The sequence below is a fragment of the Protopterus annectens genome, chromosome 4.part1 (genome assembly GCF_019279795.1).
Source record: "Protopterus annectens isolate FY-2018-M chromosome 4.part1, PAN1.0, whole genome shotgun sequence".
NCBI lineage: Eukaryota > Metazoa > Chordata > Ceratodontiformes > Protopteridae > Protopterus > Protopterus annectens.
Window position 1 is genome coordinate 818,695,358 of NC_056734.1, and position 23,211 is coordinate 818,718,568.

A 23,211-nucleotide genomic window follows, 5' to 3' on the forward strand; every position below is an offset into this window, starting at 1 on the left:
TGCATTAATAATATATGAAAATCAATAGAGCATAGGAGATGGTATAGAGAAATCAGAGACAGAAATGTTGCTGTGATATAAACTGTAGGGCACTTACAGATTTACAGATTTCAGATGAACATAAAAGATGAAACTGAAGTTATTGTTAAAACTATCAACCCCCTATCTTGTTCTGTTAATGGGGAAGACAGAAAACTGCACAATGTAGACCTTTGTAAAACAAAGGTATATCAAAATCAAAATTCCGGGAAAGCAAGTGAGAGGAAGTACCAGCACCTGTCCTGCTGCAAATAAAATACAGACAGCAAACTGTGACAGCCATGTGCTGCAGACGGAGATTCCTGAAGTCATATCACTAAGTGTGACTGCATTACAGCAACAGTTGTCCTAAAAGAAAGATCAGGTTCGAGTCCAAAGAGTTCTGTTAAATCACACATGGAACAGCACTGACAAGACCCCTCAGTATATGAATGGTTCTAAATCTAAAATGCTACAAAGGACTGAAATGTGTTTTGAATATGTAAAGGAACAGCTTTATTTTGATGTAAATAACCTGTGACATGCTTACTACAGTTTTTAGATTAATTCTATGTATTTAATTAATGTAGTCTTATATTAAAAGATGAGTATATTTTATATGAAGTGTATAGCTTTAATGCTAACAGCACTAAACCCTGTCATTATCACATTTCTGTAATGATCCTAGCTTTGCTATCATACCTAGTGAAAGAAAATGGTTTATGAATCTCTGCGTGGTGTGAGAGTAAAGCACAGTAAAGTAAGAAACAGCTGTTTAGTAAGGTATGCAACTATGATGAAACTCAACAACAGCTTTATGTTTTACCGGGGGTGGGGGAAAAACAAAGAATGAATTGCAAACTTGAATAGCTTGCACTGTGTGCTTAGCAATTACCATTAACTAAAAAATTGCCTCCTTTAAACAATTGTTCAAAGTGATGTGGGGTGTATCCAAAATATAATATAAATATAATTATTGGCCACATCTTCTCTTCTAGTGCCCTTCCTCTTCATTATGTTTTTCTGGATTTAGATTTTTAATTCAATTTTTCTTTTATTTTTATTTTTTTATTTTATAAAGTGTGGCTCATCAGTAATCTTGCTTTTAAGAGTTCCTCCAGTCCTTCTTTCTCCTCCTGGTTTTCTTTTCCTCTCTCTTCCTCTCTCCATCTCTCCTCCCATCCTTTCCCAACAGTCATATCAGTCAGGATGTCCTTCATCCTGTCCCTTCATCCTGTACAACTTCACCAAATATGTTGTAATATTTTTTGTTTTAATTTCTTTACCATCATACCCATTTTTCCCATTTTTTGCTCTCCATTTGTGTTGTCCCCTATTATATTGTATTGTAGTTTTTAGTTCTTTTTTACTTCTTTCTTCCCTTTTTTTTTTCTTTATTTACATATTTCTTTATTTTAAAATGTCCCACTTGTCCCACTGTAAACATTGTATCATCCTAATTTCGTTATCTTCATATCATTAAATCAAATTAAGCAACGTATTTGATTTATTACATTCCACAATAAATCTGATAAACTTCCTACCAAACTCATCAAACATCAAACATAAATGTCAAAAAATTCAGCATTTCCATTCAATCCCATTTTCAATCCCCAAATCCCCCCATCGCCGTACAATCCATGGTCACATCCATTTGTCAAACATTTGTTTAAATAAATTTTTTTTTTTTTTTTTTGTTTTCCTTTTAAAATTGTTAAAGTAAAAAAAAAAAGAAATATAATTTTTTAAAGGATCCACCTTCCTAAATTCACCAACAGAATAAAATTTGAAACTTGAAGGAATCTATCTCTATCAAGCAAAATCCATATAAATTCTAAACAATAATCTTTCCTTCCATCCCTTGAGTAGATGCTCAACAGCAACTAACTAATTATATAACTTTTCTTCTTCTTAGGTGCCTGAATGGCGCCTTTCCCTTTGTCCTCCCCACCATAAGTACGAACCGGTGGAAGACGTTTAGGTACCAATACTGGAAAATTAACACTTAGTATATATATTATTATAATAATATATAATCTGTGCATATATAGGGTCTATATCATTTGGTTGAGCTGGAACTTGCAGAAACACAGCTTGAATAGCACAGTAATTCAACTTTCAATCCGATGAAATGCAAGGACAGGCTTTAACATGGGTCCATCAGGGAACATACTCAACAATTAAAAATAATATCTGCTTGATAAAACACACATACAGAGAAATCACTCAAATAGCTCCACTGAAGAACAAGGAAGGACTTCTGCATGCCTTTCTGTATTGGCATTTCAGTACAATGCAGAAACTCTTGATTGCATCCCCTAACACTTTGCACCCAGGGCAGTAGCCCCTTTTCCACAACCTTGCTAAGCTTCTGCTGTTAAACACAGTGCTTAAGTTAAAAACAAAACCAAACACAAGATCTCAGTCCTTCTACAAGTTTAGTTTCTATGTTTCCTATCTTTGGTTACAACCTTCTTCAGGGCTGTTTTTATCAATTTCTTTGTGACTGAAGCTCTCACTCTGTGGATGTATCAGTTTGCTCCATAAGGTTCGTTCTCATTCCAAATCTGTATTTCTATTGGTTTTTATTTTTGATGTCTCCTACCTTCACTAACTTTCATTCTTGCACTGGACAATTCTCACCTCTCTCGCCCCTCAGGTAACTTCTCTAGCTTCCCCATCCACCAGCTCTAACTGCATTTCTACTAAGTACTATAAATACTGCATTCATTTCTATCTATATCTATATGTATATCCATATCTATACTTGTCTATATGTATATATACTCTGTCTATATTACAGTGAGGAATATGTGTATGTTACATTACAGTGTGTTACACTGCATTTTTCTAAGGGTGATACAGATACACACTTGAGCTTCAATAACAGAGTGATTACCTATTTAGTCCTTGATGATATTCCTTTGGAAACTAAATTGCTACAGAAAAAAAATTTCCAACAACTGTTATCAAATTATGGTCAAAAGAGAGAAAGTTAACCCAAATTTTCAGGTCACTGACTAAATTTTCATTTTGTTGTGGCATGTTCTATACGGTATGATGAAAGAAGGGGTTAGCTACTGATACCATGCTTTTTAGCATTTAGTTGAGCCTACTTTAACATGACAATAGTTTACTAGGGATAGGCTGTTCTGGAAAGTTTGGATGTCAAAGGGTGACAACAGCAACCTTCAGTGTTCAGTCATCTTAAAACTTTGTTAGTCAGATGTCTTGGCTCTCTGCTTGGAAATCTGAGATGTAAAGGCTGAAAAAGAGAAGTCCCAGTACCAAACTCTGAGGGATACTATTAGTCACTTTCTAATTGTTTGATGAGGCTCCTTCAGATTACATTTTATGGTTTCTGTGTTTCAGTCAGTTTGCTATCCATTTTACAACATATGAGCTGATGTTTAAAGCATTTAGCTTCTATATGATGTCAGCATGTGGAATGGTATAGAAGGCCTTATCCAGATCAAGACATACCATTTGTGCTGAATGATCACTGTCTACAGCCTCTGTCACCCTTTCAAAGAAGTTTACCACATTCAGTAGACAGGATCTACCCTTCACAAAGACAAACTGTTGGCAGTCAAGTGTAATAATATCCTTGATATTATAGTTTATGAGGTCAGTTACAATAAAATCCATGGCTTTGCAGATCAGGCTTGCTAAACTTATAGGACATAATTACCATGGTTATAAGGCAATCCTTATGCAGGGGCATTACCACTGCTGTGCACTACTCATAAAGGATGAAAACAGTAGTGGTGACACTAGTTACACTAAACAGTTTAATAAGTGTGTCTGTAAGGTCACGTTTAACACTATTAATAAGCACCAAAGTATATTGTCAGGGCCCATGGAAGAAGTATTTTTGATCTTGGCTAGCACTTTCAGAAAATGATCTATTTCAGGGCTTTGGATAGCAGTAAATTTGTTTGCAAGGAAATTGGCAATGCCTATTGGGTCAGAATAGGAGACATTATTATGAATAAGTTCAGTACCATGCAGAGTATTGTATCTTAGTTTACTAACACAGCAAAATAAGAATTTATAATTTTCTTTGGCTTCACAGGCCAACCTAAGGTCATGGTAGACTTGATAGTGTTTTTCAGATTTTTTTGTAATGTTTTTGATATTTGCTTTTTGAAGAAGAGTTTTGGATTTGCTGTATTATTTATGGGACTTCTTTCTTTTGTTGTAGATTTTATTTATGGTGGTGGATCGCCAGAGTGGTTTGTTTTTGATTCTCCCTTGATACTTGCCAATGGTAAATTCTGCTAGCCCTACACATTTTTCTATGTGGATGTAGAATTCCTTAGAAAAATTTGCCACTGTATTGAGGTCAGGGGTCAAAAGTAAATGTTGATATTTCAACACAGGGTAGGTTAAGGTTTGTACATTTGCAATTCTTAAATTTTGTGGGCATTGCTGTGGGGGGTTGGGAGTTTAAAGGAGAAAGCCACATTATGAAAGGAGATACCAGAGGAGTAGTGCAAGAAGCAGCCATAATTGTAAGAATCAGGTCAAGATTGCCATGTCCTCTAGTAGGTTTGTTTACCAACTGCTTACTAATACTAATACAGTTTCCTTTTGTGACACGGCTCACCCCCCACCTTTATTATTTATTTATTTTTATTTTATTTTACATTTGTTGACCGGGCTAGTCTAACTGGATTTATGTCCATTTTCAGTAGAGGCCCGGGGAGATAAGCTCCGAGGAAGCACAAAAAATATAATCACATCTACAAAGATTAAATTCATGTTAAACATTCTTAGAAAGAAAGACCAGGAGAAATCTCGGAGTTCCAGGGAGATAAGTTCTGAGGAAGCACAAATATAATAACATATACAAGATTAATTTCATGTTAAACATTGCTAGAAAAAAAGATAAGGAATACTCTCATTGGTCGTTTGTTCTTAGTGTAGTGCTAAGTAAAAAAAACACTTAACATAATACAGATATAGTTGCATTATAACATGTAAAAGATAGCAGCTGAGTAGAAAAGTTATTAAAAGGCGGGTTGGTATAAAGAAGTATAACAAAAGTATGAGCTGCAATATTCAGAATATGTGTAAAAACAGGTTTGATTAAAGAAGTTATGAGGAGATAATAAGAAAAGATCCAGAAAGGAATAAGTTAGTTGTTACCAAGAAAAGAAACTGGAATATAGAAAAGGGGAGAGTAGGTAGATCCAAGGAGGAAAGGTAATATATCAGTCAGGTTTAGTACAAGGGCATAACCACTGTGTTCTAACAAAAAGTTTCAGTTTGTTTTTGAAGAGTGATATTGAGGGAACAGAGGAAAGTTCAGTAGGAAGAAGGTTTCAGGATTTTCCAGCAGTATTACAGAAAAGAGAGTCTCCAGCCCTGTTGTTAGATTTACAAATATTTACCAGAAGTCTTTGTGATGAACGTAAGGTCTTAAGATTGCTGTATGGGACAATGAGGGTGGATAGTATAGGGGTATCCATATAATGGTAGAGGGTTTTGTGGACAATGGTAAGTTGGTGGAATTTAAGCTGATTTTGTAATTCAGGCCATCCTAGTTGCTTTAGGTTAATACAGTGGTGGGTTCTGAAAGGGTTTCCTGTGGCAAATCTGGCTATGCTATTGTAGGCACTTTCCATTTTATTAAGGTTGATTTTAGAGAGGTTAGTGTATATGAGTGAGGCATAGAGGAGAGTAGAAATTAGGTGAGTATGAGCAATAGTTATTCTTGCTGCAGGAGAGAGAAAGGGTTTGATTCTGTAGAGAGAGCCCAGTTTTCTGTTAACAGATTTGGAGGTATTATTAATATGGGTATCAAAGTTAAGGTTATCTATGGTGATACCAAGTAGTTTGATTAATTAATTACAGCGACTCACTGAACTTCCTTACTATTGACGTCATAGATCTATACACGTCTATACCTCCCCTGGAGGCTATTGAATGGATTTCACTAATGTTAGATCGTTTGGGAGCACCCAAAAATGAAATTGACTTAGTATCCCAACTTTTAGACATCATACTTACGTCCAACTTCTTCATCTTTAATGGGAAATATTATCTCCAGAAACAAGGCGTAGCTATGGGGTCCCCATGTGGAGCTACAGTAGCTAATCTATTTATGGCCTACTGGAAGGTTGACAACATTCTTAAGGACGTTAACACAACGAACCACATCAAGTTCTACACAAGATACCTGGATGATATTTTCATCCTTTTTGATGGCGATGAGACACTAGCAAATGAATTTGTTTCTTCTATTAATAACACAACTGACTTTTTAAAATTCACATCTAAATTCTCAGAGCTAAGCATTGACTACCTTGATGTTCACTTGTATAAAGAAGCTAACAATTGCGAATATTCTTCAAAGATATACAGAAAACCAACCTACTGCAACTCCTTTCTACATTACAACAGCTGCCACCCATTCAAGCAAAAGAAGGCTATTATAAAGGGACAGCTAATTCGAGCAGCCAGGATGTGCAGTAATGAGATACTATTCCAAGAAGAATGTAAAATCTTGGAAGTAATGTTCACCAACAGAGGATACCCAAATACTTTATTTGAAGAAATACTGGATGAGATCAATAATAAAAGAAGGGAAGGTCAATTTCTACCCTTACTTCCACACAAAATTTTCAGTGGACAAGAGGAAAACTTAGAGGCTAATCCGAGGGTTGGGGAGAACATACCCTTTCTTAGGGCATCCTCCAACACTGAGATAACAGGGACCTCGTTTGTAAATAGTTTCATCACAAATTACAGTATTGACTCGAGGAATATTCAAATTATACTTTATAAAAATTGGTATTACATAACAAATAATGAGGAACTCATGGACAAGTTAGGCACAAAACCTCTGATAGCATATAGGAGAGGCAATAATTTGAAAACTTTGCTAGAAAGAAGTAAACAGACGGAGCTAATGACTAGAACAAAAGGCTGTTTTCAGTGCGGGGCATGTAACTATTGCCATCTTGTGAAGGCTTCCAATTCCTTTGTAATACGCAACAAAAAGTACCACATTACACATAAGCTTAATTGTGATTCTAGATCCATAGTTTATTTAGCTAAGTGTAACTGCTGTGAAGCATTTTACATAGGCAAGTCTGTCCGGAGACTACGGGACAGGTTGTATCAACATGATTATGCCATAAGGAAACTGAAAAAAGAAAACGCTTTAGCTAAACACGTAATGAAACATCAAGGACATAGCTTTCATTTTATTGCAATTGACCAGGTCAAGAAAACAGAAAGAGGGGGTCCAGTACCTCTCTTTTTGGAGAATAAGGAGCTAGAATGGCAAATATTACTAGACTCATTTTCGTACCCAGGTTTGAATGAACATTGCAATATAGCTTGTGTCCTGAAAATGAGGAGCTATAAAAGATAACTCCTTTACCTTTGTCTTACTTCACTTTTCACTTCATTTTATTTTACTTTAATAGTAATTTGTAGTAATATATACGTTTCACTACTTCTAAGACTCACACTTAGCAAGGTTTCCAACTATAGTTGCAGGTAGTGATTTCACTAGATACTTTTTTACAAACACTTTTCTATAAACATTTTTATATGCAGACTTGTTATGCATTGTTTTTAGACTGCTTTTATTGTGTATATATTTCTTACACACTTTCATGCTTTTAATGCACATTTGCTTGGTGTATGAACGTAACAAACTGCTGATGCATCAATGTTTCTTGGTTTCCAACTGTTTTAAATGTATGAAACTACACACTTTTGAGATTGCTCCTAAACAGAGCTTTCATTCCCTGAATTTACTCTTGCAAGAAATGCTGCTAACACGCCTTCATTGTGATTGCATTGCTAATTAAGGCGAGGGTGTGTTGTATAAAAACCTGACTCTGACACTGCATTCTACTTTTGCCTCTGATGAAGCTGTAGTTTTAACCACAGCGAAAACGCTTGTTTTAATAATAAAGTGCGTTAAGGTTCAAGTTTTTTTCCGACTTCAGTGTGGCTTTATACGTGCAAGTGGATTTCAATTTCAGTGTTGCAGCTTGTACTGCAAACAGCCTTCACAATAAGGACTTTAACATTTTTTTGGGCCTTACGGTGCTTGTCCGGACTACTTTTGTGCATACCAAGTAGTTTGGTAGTTGAGTCTCGGGATATAAGAGTGTTGTTATTGGCTGTTACTGTGAGGTTTATTGGGGGGACTTACTAGTAGGAGTGAAAAGGAGGAGTTTAGTTTTTTTAGGGTTTAGTAGGAGACAGCGTTGAGTAAACCATAGTTCAACTGTGTTAAAGACCTTTTGGGTGAGGGAGTAAAGCTCAGGTATGGATGTGGCTGAGCATATAAGTGTTGAATCATCTGCATATTGTATGCATGTAGCTTGGGGGATTGCTAGGTGAAGGTAGTTGATAAATATAGAAAATAGGAGGGGTCCTAATATGGACCCTTGGGGGACCCCTATGTTAATGAGTAGATGGGTAGATAAAATATTATGCCAAAGCACTGCGTGTTGTCTGTTTTCTAGACAGGATTGGAACCATTTTATAGCAGATGCATCTAGTAACAGAGATTTGAGCATATTTATAAGTATTTGGTGATTTACCATATCGAATGCCTTAGATAGATCTATAAACAGTGCAGAGGAAAGCCTATTAAGGTTATGTTTTTTGTTTATACAGTGAGTGAAGGAAAGAAGGGCAGTAGTAGTGCTGTGTGAGGGTCTGAAACCATGTTGTGAGTTGGAAAGTAAGTTATATTGGATTAGGTGGTCTAGCTATTGTTTATGGATACATTTTTCCATGATTTTAGCTAGCGGAGACAGAAGGGCAATGGGACAGTAGTTGGAGAGTTCAGTGGAGTTACCTCCCTTATGAAGGGGAATAATATGGGAGACCTTCCATATGCACGTAGTATATGTTAGTTATACTTCTAATATAAACATTATGATAGCCAAGTATGATGCTAACGTCCATTTTCAATGCAAGTTGAAAAGCACAAGATAACTAAGGTCATGCAGCAGGCAGATGGGGACAGAATGAATTAATCTGGTGGGTCACACAGTTTATTGAGAATGGTTAAGCAATGAGTACTCAGAAAGTAGAAGCTGGTGAATGGCATATTCATACTTTTCTTGTTTGATTACCACGCTCTCAGAGAAAGCAGAACTCCTGAGCAGGTTATCAATGATGGTAGTGTCATGTGACTTGCTTGTAACAGAGCACAATGCAGCATTCAAGTGCAGATTTTTAAATATCTTGGGGTATAAGTCTTGTCACATTTTACAGTCACTACTGTATGCATCCACATCTATGGAATTTCATATTTTTTATTGGCACAGAAACATGAGATAACACAGCTGGTTCTAACCAGGGAGTGAGCAGTTACCTACAGACTGAGGTGAATCATGTAATCAGGGCTGGGCTACGTGACCAAACGTTTTGCTCCAAGTAGTTTCAAGCAAGTCTGTTTTTCTTCCTAGCATGCAAACTGGTTGAAGGATGATTAAATTAAAGCATCTTCTCTGAATTCCTCTGTCACCAAAAAAACTACTTAAGGAAACAGAAAATGCCCAAATGTCTTACAACCTTACATTAGGTTGGGATATGTAGAAGATGGTCTTTCCCCACAGGTGGTCTTTCCCTACATAATTAGCAGGATTGGTGGGATTCTACTACTCAGTTTGCTTTTTTGTCACTGAGGAATCTGACAAAGAGGATTTTGTGAATTGATGTTTAACAATGTTTCTTTGGTCATCTATAGCAGACACCATATAAACAGGGAATTCATTCCCCTTTACATAAAGTCTAATGCTTTTTCTTCTGCAACATTTAACTGAAGTGCTTCCTATGAATAAACACTGGCTGTTTTTTCTCATCAGTTCATGAGGAAAAAAAGCATTTCTTACTTATCCAACAAATTGTGGTGCCGTCTTGTCAAACATAAGGAAAACACAAGTTCTTACTTACCATACAACTTCTCACTCTGTTCTCCTTCTGATGTTTCTAGTTTAATCTTCCAGCGGAATTCTCCTGTTTTTTCACCATGATGGGTCAGCACTGTTTGGAAATTTGCTCCAGCTTCTCTGTTTGTTCGCAGAGCCACACAGGCTTCACCTACAAGAATGAGAAAAATGCTTCTTTAAAAAAGGCATCCAATGGTGCAGAAATACAAGCTGAAAAGAAGAGATAAAGTGCACAAGTAGTACGTAATAATTTGTGTTCAGCATTTATTGGCAATACTTTGATTTGTTTTAAAAGACTCACAAAAACAGTTCCTATTACTCCCTTTACTCAGCAAAGAGCAAATGATGTAAATGAATAAGCTTGAATTTGGGGGAAGGGCCCTCTAGAAAGTACAAACCATACCTCTCAACTCTAAAGATTTTCACAGAATATCCAGATTTTTTGCCTCCAGTATTCGGTCTATTCTTCAAAAACTGTAGTTTTCTGACAAATCATTGAGGACCGAAGTTATTAAATAATGACAAATGTGTGAGTTTCACAGTTCTTATCCTTTGAAAAATGCATGCTAATGCAAAACCTGTTATTCTTTTCACTATCTTAAGCTTACAAGATCAATATTTAAACAGTGGCCCTATTGTTTGACATTTGTCTACTCATTATTTTTGGCTTAGCCCAGGTTTCTTGTGTTAGAAGGTTGAGAGGTATTGAAAAATTATGTGCTAAACCTTTATTATTGTTAGATTATCAGACTGAAGTCAATGATTACACTGTGAATCCACAACAGGCTGGACCAGTGATCACCTAATGCTGAGCATAACCTGCGTCATGCTGGGTATTTTCCTGAGAGTGAAACATTTTACTGTCCAGCTCATGTGCCAGCCTCCCTCATGGTGTGTCTGAGCATGCTCAGTGATATTCGTAAGGATTAGAACAGCACATTCTTCTTTACAATCTGAAACAAAGCAATTGGTTTGCAGCTTAGTATGTCAGTCACTTAATACTGCTGTTTGGGTTTCTTCACTCGTTTTGTGGTGGTCAGTCAGTGGCACATGTTGTGTTTAAAATGGTACTATCGATCAGAACTCCTTCTGGTTAATAAGTAAATAACTTCGGTTCATGTGGGTTTTACTGCAAGTCTACATTGATGCATCCATGTATTTGTGTAAGTATGTATGCATGTGTGTGTGTGTGTGTGTGGTGTGTGTGTGTGTGTGTGTGTGTGTGTGTGTGTGTGTGTGAGTATGTTCATAGGTTCATAGGTTCATAGGTTCGTACTAGGCTATCTGCCCTAGGGCATTTATAAGCCTAGCCAGAGTGTATGTGGCTTACACCACCCCTTAGGATGAGAATACTACGCCCTTTTAGGGTTTGGTTTACTATGCCTCTGTCTAGTAGTGACACAGAGATGACCCCCGGGGTAAACCTACGATCTCCCATCCACTCGTCGAGATTTCTCTTGAATAGAGTCAGTGAGGGGCTCTGCCTAACATGGACTGGGATTCTGTTCCAGAGTGTAGGGAGCCTCTGGGTTATGAATCTGTCCCTCCAGCACGTTCTATTTATTTCTGTGTTGAGGTTTAAGTCACTTGTTCTCGTGGCTCTGATGGATTTGGATTTTCTGAGGTGGAGCATGTCCATTAATTCAGGATTGGACATGGCCTTGTACGCCAGGCACAGATCACCTCTGAGTAGGCGGTATGCGACTGAATAGAGCTGGAGTTTTTCAGTCGGGCAGCATATGACATATGTTTAAGACCCTTTATCCTCTTGGTGAGGAACTTTTGGGGTCTTTCCAACTGCTGCAGGTGTCAGGTGAGATACATCCCAAATGGGGCATTGTACTCAATCATTGGCCTGATAAGAGAAGAGTACAGGGGCACAATGACCTCTCTTGATCTAGATGTGAAACCCTTCATGATAAGGTGGGCAATATAGAAGGTCTTCCTGACCACTTTGGCAATGTGAGTGTCAAATGAGAGGTTACTGTCAACCTGGGTCCCTAGGTCCTTGATTACCTCTTCCGTACTTAATGGATTACCGCCTATGTGGTAATTTGTTGGTACCTTGTTTTTCCCAAAGGGTATGACTATACATTTTTTGGCGTTCAGCTTAAGGCCATGGCTCTGGCACCAATTATCCGTTTCTATGAGGCCTCTCTGAAGGATGTTTGTGTCCGCTGGAGTATCAATTATGGTGCCCAGTTTGCAGTCATCTGTGAACTTTGTCAGCCACAATCCTCCTATGTTTGCCTGTACCTCGGAAAAATAAATGCCGAACAAGAGTGGTCCCAGGACTGAGCCCTGTGGGACACCGCTTGTGACTGGCTTAGAGTCTGACATAGCTCCAGCAACTCTGACCCTGTGGGTTCTGTCCTTGAGCCAGTTTGCAACCCATCTTGTGACATATGGGTTTACATTTAAGCTGGTGAGTTTGTCTATGATGCCCGAGTGGGGTATTGTGTCAAAGGCTTTTGCGAGGTCAAGGTAGGCTGTGTGAACTGCCTTACCCTCATCAATGGCTTTAGTGACTGTTTCAAAAAAGTCGACCAAGTTCAAAAGGCAGGATCTGCCCTTGACAAAGCCAAATTGGGTAGGATCCAATGTCTGTAGGTCCCCAATGTCTTTGTTTATGAGTTCCATAATGATCCTCTCCATAGCTTTGCAGACCAGGCTCGTCAAGCTTATGGGGCGGTAATTTCCAGGGTCCGTAGAAGCACCGCCTTTGTGAAGTGGGACCACTGTTGCCGTGCGCCCCTCTTTGGGTACGTAGCCTGTGGTAAGGCTAAGATTAAACAGCAGCCATGTGTCTGGGTTTAGTTCCTCTTGAGTTCATGTAGCACACAGCCCGGGACACCATCCGGTCCCATTGATGCTGTGTTTTTAGCTTTAGAGAGGGCGGCTCTCACCTGGGCATCTGAGATGTTAGGGAGGCTACACTCTGCTGGGATAGTTATTTCTCCTTTGGGGAGGGGAGGAGAAATTTGCACTGAACCTGTCTGCCAGAATGTTGGCAATGTCAGTGGGTTCAGTGTATTTTGTGTCATTTTGGACTAACTCTGAGCATATCTGGGAGTTTCCACCCAGGTTTCTAACATAGCTAAAGAAGGCCTTGTGATTGTCTTTTGTGTCTTTTGCGATTTTTCTCTCAAAGTTGGCCTTGGATGATTTTATGCGTGATCGTAGTTTTTTGCTAGTACTGATCAGAGATGCCTTCCCTTTTAGGGATTTTGCTCTGTCATGTAGTAGCTTCCTCCTCCTGTTGTAAAGTTTGTTTATGGCTGGGGTCCACCAGACCGGGCACCTGCCTTTGGGGGAATGGGTCTTGGTTTTATTTGGGATTGCATGATCCATGCATTCTTGAAGCTGCCCATAGAAGGCATTTGCAAAGGATTCAGCAGTGTGGGTTGTGGTTTCCACTGGCCCAGGGGCCTTGAAAGATACCACTTCAGTCTTAAGAAGTGTGAAGTTTGCTTTTGAGAAGTTCTTCACTGTGGTCTTTTGTACAGGGGGTGGGGGCGGGATGTGGATTTCCAGTGAGATTAATTTATGGTCTGATCTTACCAAGGAGGGGTGTACTTCCGGTGTGGAGCATTTTGTCCCCATGTTTGTGATGATCAGGTCTAGTATATTGTCTCCTCTTGTGGGAATGGTGACTAGTTGTTCCATTGCATTTGAGTTTATGAATTCTAGGAACCTTTGGGCTAGGGTGTTGGGGCTTGAGTAATGTTCCCAGTCTATGTTTGGGTAGTTGAAGTCTCCCAAAATGATGGTATTTGGAGAGACATTCATACTCTCCAGTGTCTTCAGGAAGGCTGTGTGGGGTTCCTGAGTTTGAGAGGGTGGTCTGTAGCATGCTACAAACTGTAAGGCAGTTTTGCCTATGGTTAGTTGCACCTGGATAGTCTCCGATGCTTCGTGCGTTGCCACTAACCTGGAGGTGTGGGTATCTTTGATGAAAATGGATACTCCCCCTCCTTTTGTGGTTCGGTCCAAGTTTTGGGGCTGGAAAGCATGAAATGAGGTAAAACCTGATAGTGCTGGGGTGCTCTCAGGAGCCTTGAACCAGGTTTCAGTCACTGCACAGACATCGGTGTTCTCCATACTGAGGAGGGCTTCGAGGGCGTGCATCTTGAGGTTTAGACTTCTGGCATTGAGCAGCATTACCCTTAGTTTTTTTCCACTTATGTTTTCTAGGGAGGTAGGTTTGTCATTTGAGCCTTGCCTAAAAAAGGCACTATGGGGGTGGCAAGAGCCTTGGCCAATATCCGGAAGCCCAGGGTGACAGGTGCAAGCCATCCCTTGCGAAGCAGCATGGCTTGTCAAGCATGTCATCCCAAGCAGACAGACATTGGATCCCCTTAGAATGACACCAGTAATTAAGCCAATTGTTAAAACTGATCATTTTGTCTTTGTACTGTGGCATCATTCTTGGTGAGGGTAAGATGCTGCTCAGGGTCAGGGTCATACCAGCCTGGGCTACATAATCAGAGAGCTCATCTATGTCTCTTTTCATGTAGTCCAGGCAGGTACGTCTCAGGTCATTCACACCGGCATGTACAATGACTGAGTCATATTTGTACTTGCTGTGGAGTGACCTGAGTGCTTGTGTTATGTGGCGGATTCTAGCCCCCGACAGGCAGCTTACTGTGACCCTCTCCTTGCTCAGTCTGGTGAGTGGGACGTCAGTGTGCCTGACTATGGAGTCACCTATTACAAGTGTGTCTGGCATGTTGTTTGGCCTTAAGGGCTGTGACTGTTTAGCACACTAACTTTGTGAACTATGTGTTGCATGTGCTATGTCTTGAGGTGGTGGTTGCTTGGGTGTCTGCTTTGGAGGCCTCTGTTGTTTTGGTAGATTTTTAATCAGTGCCTCCGAGTATGTTTTTGTGTGTTTATGTGTTTGGTTTGCAGTTGTGATAGTTCTATGTGAGACTGGGTTTGTGGTGTGCGTGGTTACCTTCTCCTCCTGACTGGTCTTGCCAGTACTGAATTGAGAGAGCTCAGCCTCCAGTTTGGCTATATAGTTGCATCTCTCGCATATATTTGTATTTGTTGAGAGGAGGAGAGGGTTGTCTGTGTACATGAGGCAATTGTAACATTGCCTCAAGATTGCCAGATTCACCAGCTGAACAGGAGAGGACGCCAGCAACTGACCCTTCGACATGCTAGAGATAGTGAAAAAGATTGCTGTGTAACTGAGTCAGAAAGGACCTATAGGGAAATGGGTACTCAACAGAATTTAGGTGAATGAAGTACTTTCGTTTGTTTAAGAGTGCTTTACCTGTATAAAAAAAATGCTTAAGGAGCAAGTGCTGAGCTTTTCAGATAGAGTATAGGCTGTTTAGATTGCAAGTAGAACAGTTCTAAGGGAAAAATTGAAGAGCAGATTTGGCGGAGCCAGAAAAAGTTTAACCTTGTTTAACCGGCGCTGCACTATGCACACGACCGTGCAAAGCCGTGCAAACGTGGATTTTAAGCAATGAACTACAAAAGAGCTAGGAATGGTCCCAAACAACCAATTACTAACAGCTTCTTGTGCTGAGGTCACTTCCCCCAAGGATAGGTAGGCTGCTCAAGGCTCCCCACTCCCACTGGTGAGCAAAGAAACTTCCTTCTATCCAAGTAAGGTAATGGACAACACATGAACTACACCACAGCCCAGAATACAGCAATGCCTGTATACTGGTCTAAACTAGTCGAGAAAGGCAGGAAAACAGGGATTATTTTTTTTGTTTTTTTGTTTTTTTTTGTAGAAATACACAGAAAATGCAGAGACAGTGATAAATTAGTTACACAGGCTAGCTCACTTTAGTGGGCAGCCTCCACAGTTCAATTAAACAAACGAACAAGCAAACTTTCGACTAAATTCGACTAAATGTAACTTTAAGTGCAGATTTTAAAATAAATGCAGTAATCAGTAAAAAAACAGTACAGGCTAGTTCAAAGTAAGCAGCAGAAGCTATTTTCAGTGAAAAAAAAGCAAAGATACTTAAATCCAGAAGGTAGTCGCTTTTTCGAGTTCCTTGCTGCTAGGACCACTCTGTAAACCCACGTGGAGCTTGTCAGAGCAGTATAGCCAGAAAAAAATGCCCAGAGGTGGATTTTAAGCAGTGAACTACAAAAGAGCTAGGAATGGTCCCAAACAACCAATTACTAACAGCTTCTTGTGCTGAGGTCACTTCCCCCAAGGCTAGGTAGGCTGCTCAAGGCTCCCCACTCCCACTGGTGAGCAAAGAAACTTCCTTCTATCCAAGTAAAGTAATGGACAACACAGGAACTACACCACAGCCCAGAATACAGCAATGCCTGTATACTGGTCTAAACTAGTCGAGAAAGGCGGGAAAACAAGGATTATTTTTTTTGTTTTTGTTTTTTTTGTAGAAATACACAGAAAATGCAGAGACAGTGATAAATTAGTTACACAGGCTAGCACACTTTAGTGGGCAGCCTCCACAGTTCAATTAAACAAACAAACAAGCAAACTTTCGACTAAATTCGACTAAATGTAACTTTAAGTGCAGATTTTAAAATAAATGCAGTAATCAGTAAAAAAAACAGTTCAGGCTAGTTCAAAGTAAGCAGCAGAAGCTATTTTCAGTGAAAAAAAAAGCAAAGATACTTAAATCCAGAAGGTAGTTGCTTTTTCGAGTTCCTTGCTGCTAGGACCACTCTGTAAACCCACGTGGAGCTTGTCTGAGCAGTATAGCCAGAAAAAAACGCCCAGAGGCGGATTTTAAGCAGTGAACTACAAAAGAGCTAGGAATGGTCCCAAACAACCAATTACTAACAGCTTCTTGTGCTGAGGTCACTTCCCTCAAGGATAGGTAGGCTGCCCAAGGCTCCCCACTCCCACTGGAGAGCAAAGAAACTTCCTTCTATCCAAGTAAGGTAATGGACAACACAGGAACTACACCACAGCCCAGAATACAGCAATGCCTGTATACTGGTCTAAACTAGTTGAGAAAGGCGGGAAAACAAGGATTATTTTTTGTTTTTTAGGTTCATAGGTTGGTTCATAGGTTCATAGGCTGGTACTAGGCTATCAGCCCTAGGGCCTATACAAGCCTAGCCATAACAATTCCCTGGCTATTTCTTCCCACATTATTTACTTTCCTGGACCCCTGTCTAGCAGGGCGACTGACGTGATCCCTGGGGTGAATTTCCTTTCTCCCATCCAATTGTCAAGGTTCCTCTTGAAGAGGTCCAAAGAGGCACTCTGCTTGACATGTATGGGCAATCTATTCCAGAGTCTGGGGAGTCTCTGGGTCAGGAACCTATCCCTCCAGCATGTTTTGTTTATTGTGATGACAAGGTTTAGATCCCTGGAGCGTGTAGCTCTGAGGGATTGGGATTTCTTTAAGTGTAGCATGTCCAACAGCTCTGGGTTTGGCATGGCCTTGTATGTTAAGCAGAGATCGCCTCTGAGTAGACGATATGCGACAGAGTATAGCTGGAGTTTTTAAGGCGGTCAGTGTAGGGCATCTGCTTTAGGCCTGTGATTCTTTTAGTGAGGTATTTCTGAGGCCTTTCCAGTTGTTGCAGATGTCTTGAGAGGTACATACCAAATGGGGCGTTGTATTCTATAATGGGTCTAATGAGGGATGAGTACAGTGGGACAATGACCTCCTTCTTTCTGGATGAAAAGCCCTTCGTGATGAGGTGTGCCACATAGAAGGATTTCCTGACTGTTGTGGCGATGTGGTTATCGAAGGTGAGACCATTGTCCACCTGTGTCCCCAAGTCTCTTATCACACTTTCTGTGTTTAGTGTACTGCCACCTATATGGTAATTCATGGATACATGTTTTTTCCCAAAGGGGATAACAATACATTTCTTGGCATTGAGCTTGAGCCCATGGCTCTGGCACCAAGCATCTGTTTCTGTAAGGCCCTTTTGTAGAGTATCCACATCATTTGGGGATTCAATAATGGCTCCCAGTTTGCAGTCATCTGCAAACTTTGTTAGCCAGAGTCCCTTTGTGTTGACCTGTACTTCAGAGAAGTAGATGCCAAACAAGAGCGGCCCCAGGACTGAACCCTGAGGTACTCCACTTGTCACTTGTCTAGAGCTGGATTTGGAGTCGGCTACTTTTACAGTGTGGGTTCTATCAGTAAGCCATTTAGCAACCCATTGGGTGACATAGGGATTAATACCCAACTTAGTAAGTTTATCTATGATTCCAGAATGGGGGGTGGTGTCAAAGGCCTTGGCAATGTCTAGATAGGCTGTGTGGACCATCTTACCCTTGTCCATGGCTCTGGAGACTGATTCAAAGAAGTCAATCAGGTTCAGGAGACAAGATCGGTCCTTCAGAAACCCAAACTGGGTGGGGTCCAGTGTTTGAAGGTTGCCAATGTCTTTGTTTATAAGTTCCATGATAATACGCTCCATGGCCTTGCAGATAAGGCTTGTCAGACTGATGGGATGGTAGTTTCCGGGATCCAAGGTGGATCCCCCCTTGTGGATTGGGATAACTGTAGCTCTGCACCACTCAGTGGGCACGAAACCTGAGGTGAGGCTATGATTAAACATGACACTTAGGTGAGGTGCCAGTTCATATTGTAGTTCATGTAGTACACAGCCCGGGATGTCATCTGGTCCCATGGATGCTGTATTCTTGGCTTTAGAGAGTGCGTTTTGTACCTGTGTAGCTGTTATTACTGGAATTTGGCAATCTTCCGGTATTGAGATGGGCCATTTAGGGGGTGAGAGGGGGTGAAGTTGGCACTGAATCGATCTGCCAGGATATTGGCAATATCCTTTGGATCAGTATATTTAATGCCATTCTGTTTTAGCTCAGAGCAGATCTGAGCATTGCCATTTAGATTCTTGACATAGTTATAGAATGCTTTGTGGTTGTCTTTGGAATCTTTGGCAATTTTATTTTCGTAACTAGCTTTGGAGGATTTTATGAGGCATCTCAGTTTCTTACTGAGGCTAGTAAGGGAGTTTTTTGCATCCTGGGATTTTCCTCTTTTCTGCAAAAGTTTCTTCCTTTTGTTGTAAAGTTTGTTTATGGCAGGGGACCACCAGATTGGCTTCCTTTTTTTGGAAGAGAGCATTTTGGTTCTGTTTGGGATAGCACGATTCATGCATGAGGGGATGTCCTCGTACAGTGCCTTAGTGTAGGATTCAGCAGTTGAACTTTCAGTTCCCGTCTGCATGGGTTTTTTTTTTTTTTTTTTTGTAGAAATACACAGAAAATGCAGAGACAGTGATAAATTAGTTACACAGGCTGGCACACTTTAGTGGGCAGCCTCCACAGTTCAATTAAACAAACAAACAAGCATTCTCTTTTGGGTATCCAATTACCTTTTTGCAACAGTGGCAAAGAGAAGAAGCAGATGCTTGTTACACTAACAGTCTGATATGCCTGCTACTTTTCTTTGTCTTCAATCTACACATCAAGGATACATTTGTACAGAAGCTTCATGAGATCTAACTACAGATCTAAACAAGTATGAATTTCTGAGCCATTTCCTTCTGACACCATTAGCAAACACTGTATGGGAAATGTAAATGTATTTATCTATTTACTTACTTACTCATTTTGATAAAAGGGTTGCTTCCATTAGGCATGTGGCATATATTTTTGTTTTACAAAGGTCTGTCTTCGCCATTAACAGAAGAAGATGGTGAGAAGGGTAAATGATTGTTTATTAGACTGTTTATTAGGATGCAACATTACGTTGGACTTGTATAAGTATTTGATATGTGAATAACCAACAATTCTGTGTATACAAGGTCTACCGAAGATACACAAAGACTCTCAGAAGCCACCGTTTAGACCAATTGTATCTGGTAGAGGGTGGTGTATGGAATGTATTTCTATTTATGTTGAGAAACACATAAGACCTATCTTAGATGAGAATACATTTGTATTAAAGGCTAGGGTTGCCACCTTTTTAAATGCCCAAAGTGGGACATTTTTGGTACAAACGTCAGATTTTGCAAGCTGAAACATACCCACGGCCAGTACAAAGGACATAACTATACTTTTTTTGCCTAAATAAAAGCTTATTCTTGTAGAATTTAATTGCTTATTCTATTTCTTATAACATTTAGGTGTTTCAGATATGGAATAACTGTTTCATGCAACTATTACATAAAATATAGGAAATAATTTTGTCTTAAAATCTCAGGACATTTGTCATTTTTTACAGTTTTTTTGCAGGACACAACTGCCCAAAGAGGGACTGTCCCTCACAAAGTGGGACAGGTGGTAACCCTATTAAAGGCACTAAGCATTTTTTAAATGATTTATACATGTTTGTATCAGAGAGTGTTGTAGGTAATGAATATATTCTTGTAACTTTTGATGTAAACTCTCTATTTACATGTATACTGAATCAAGTTGGTATTAACATGAAGAAAAGTTATTTAAACAAGCATAGTCATTTTGCTGGAGGCTTTATAGAACTGTTATGTCTGCTCATGGAGGTGATATTAGAGAATAATGTGTTTATATTTGATGGATCATTATACTTACAGAAAAATGGTGCCAATAGCAACGCCACATGGTATTAGCCCTATTGGAGGAAGAACATATTTTGAAATCACCACATGGAGTGGTCTTCTACCATAGATTTGTGGATGACCTCTTCCTGATTTGGGAAGGTAGTGAGGAAACACTTATTCAATTTCATGAATACATGAACTCTAAAACATCCTTTTTGAGGTTTACCACGAATGAAAAATAATAGATTTCTTAGATGTCACTGTTATGAAGACACGTAATGGCATGATATCCACCAAAATATATAGGAAAATATGCCATAGAAACACATACTTACACAGAAGGAGTATGCACCCTCCCCATATTTTTTACAAATATTGTCAAAGGCCAAGGGTTAAGGGCTTCAAGATTAAATGCTACAGAAGCAGATTTTATGAGTGAAATGGACGGCATAAGAAATAGATTTAAGGAGAGAGGGTACAATATCCCTGAGATCGATAACCTTTTACTGGAGCGTTCCTTGGTGGTGCTACTGGATTTTGGTACTGTAACCTTTTGAAAAGCATCTCAGAGATGAGAAATACACATGGTAAACCATATTTTTCGGATGGACCATGGGACAAGGTCCAATGCAGGGTGTCTACACAAATGCGAGTATTCTTGACATATTCAAGCAATATTAGGAGGACTGAGGGTATAATGAGTAAACATTGGCAGATACTTACCACTGATTCAGAGGTAAGCTCTATAGTCAGACATAGATCAACGTTTGTTTATAAAAACAAAAAGAACCTAAAGAGGATGTTGTGTTACCCTAGGAGGACAGAAAGGGTGTTAGATGAAATTCTTACCTATGGTACATTCCCTTGTCAGAAATGCAATTGGTGTTAATACTTGGACACCACTGGGAATTGTATACACTCTGATATAGGGAAACAGGTAGAGTTCAGGGTTATAGTGAATTGTAATACTTATCATTTGGTTTACTTAGCCTGGACAGAAGGCTACATGATCGTATTACGGAGCATGTGAACAACATCGACAATTCCATATATACTAATGCCCTAGCGAAACATATTTCCAAGCAGGGTGACCAATGTATGTTTAAGTTTATGGTAATGGAAGTAATACCAGAGAATGAACAAGGAGGTGACACGAAGAACAGAGTGGAAACCAGTGAAGTGAAATGGATTATTAGAATGAGGGCAAATGAAGGCAAAGGTCTGAACAATAAAGTTTGTATTAAACCAGTACTCAAAAATAGATCTGTACATAAATAATATGAGATATTCTATTTGCCAGATGCTCACGTTCTGTTCATGGTCTTTATGAACCTCGGTTCATATTTGTTTCTCTAATTAACCTTATTTGAATACCATTGCAAGTAATATACTCCAGATGCACATATTTATATATAGATGCTTTTTAAAATATGGTTTTATTATGTTAACATGCGTCCTCATTGACTTTACATTACAGTCTGTGTATATTGCTTTTAGAATTGAGGTTAATATTGATTTGCGTTAATTAATTGATTAATGATTGCTGTTTTTTATTGGCTTAGATCCTTTTAAAGATGTTTAAAAATGTTTTAGCTAAAGAGTTGCGATATTGTCTGATGAAGCAGTTGGTTGAACCACTAAAGCGCTCACAATAAACTTTTTACTACACCAACTGGATTAATTATTCATGTTCTTATCCTGCCTTGGGTTGTATTATTGACTTGGTCTTATTTGTGATTGTAGTGTGTTTCATGACACTACTTGAACCATTTGTTTTCTCGCTGCAAACAGTTTTTGGATATACAACACTGTTCTTATAAACTTAGAAAGTTGCTAGAATAACAGCATTTTTGTTAACATGCATTTTGTGAAGGATATAAAGTTTGATACTCAGTGTCATAATGCTGTGACTTCAATGAGTGATTTGTCAGAAAACCACAAGTTTTATGTGGAACAGACCAAAAATATTTTTCAAAAATCTGGGCATTCTGCAAAATCTATAGACACTTGAGATGTGTGGCACAAAGGATATTTGTTCAAAACACCAGGAAGTTATTTTGCAAATATCTGATTAGCTCTGATTAGTATGGAAACTGGAATAATACATTTTTGCTGTTCCCTTGAGGAGTCAACTTAACCCCATTAAACAAGGAGCATTGTACTAATCTGATAAAAAGGTTTGAATATAATACATCCTATTTTATTTTATGATACATTATATGTGGATTGTTTGTAAGCAATCGTTTGGTTTATAGTGACACTAAGCTAAAAAGAAACTATGTGGAACATATTAGGTCTTATTTCAAATCTGGATGAGAAGGAATAGAAGGCCAACGTGGCAATGTGGGAAAGTGAGGCTAGCAATACAGGCAAAAGACAGGGCCTACATGAGATGGAAAGAAGGGCTTGGGAAGATGGAGAAGAAGTAGGAGGCACAGGGTAAAGAGGGAAGCAAAAGGCAATGATGATAGTAAGGGCAACAAAGGCTAAAGTTGAAAGGGGATTATAAGAAGGGATCAAGAAAGGAAGCAAATAATTTAAGTACACAGCGAAATAGGGAAGTGAGGAACAGAACTGGCTAGGCTGAGCAATGATTGTAGGGAAAGCACAGAAGTTTGTGAAAAATGGAGGTAATGAATGGATACTTTGCTTCAGTTTTCACGAAGGAAAACAAACAAAGGGAGGGTACCGTGTTGGAGGGAGGGAGGCAGGGCAGAATTTTTGGAACACTGGACAGACACCAAGGGCAGAGCGGGAGAGGTTCAGATGAAATTAGTTGTCCTTAATTAGGATAAAGCACAAA

The 23,211-nt window shown here is 39.2% G+C and overlaps 1 protein-coding gene across 2 annotated transcripts in view; it reads right to left on the reverse strand.

The window, feature by feature from the left end:
- The window catches only part of INPP5D (inositol polyphosphate-5-phosphatase D), a 1,064,128-nt gene that overhangs the window by 102,244 nt on the left and 938,673 nt on the right, over window positions 1-23,211 (reverse strand). For both annotated transcript variants that reach the window (XM_044070586.1, XM_044070585.1), the window contains exon 23: window positions 9,955-10,101. In XM_044070586.1, the coding sequence (XP_043926521.1) occupies window positions 9,955-10,101 (147 nt within the window). The remainder of the gene's footprint in view (window positions 1-9,954; window positions 10,102-23,211) is intronic.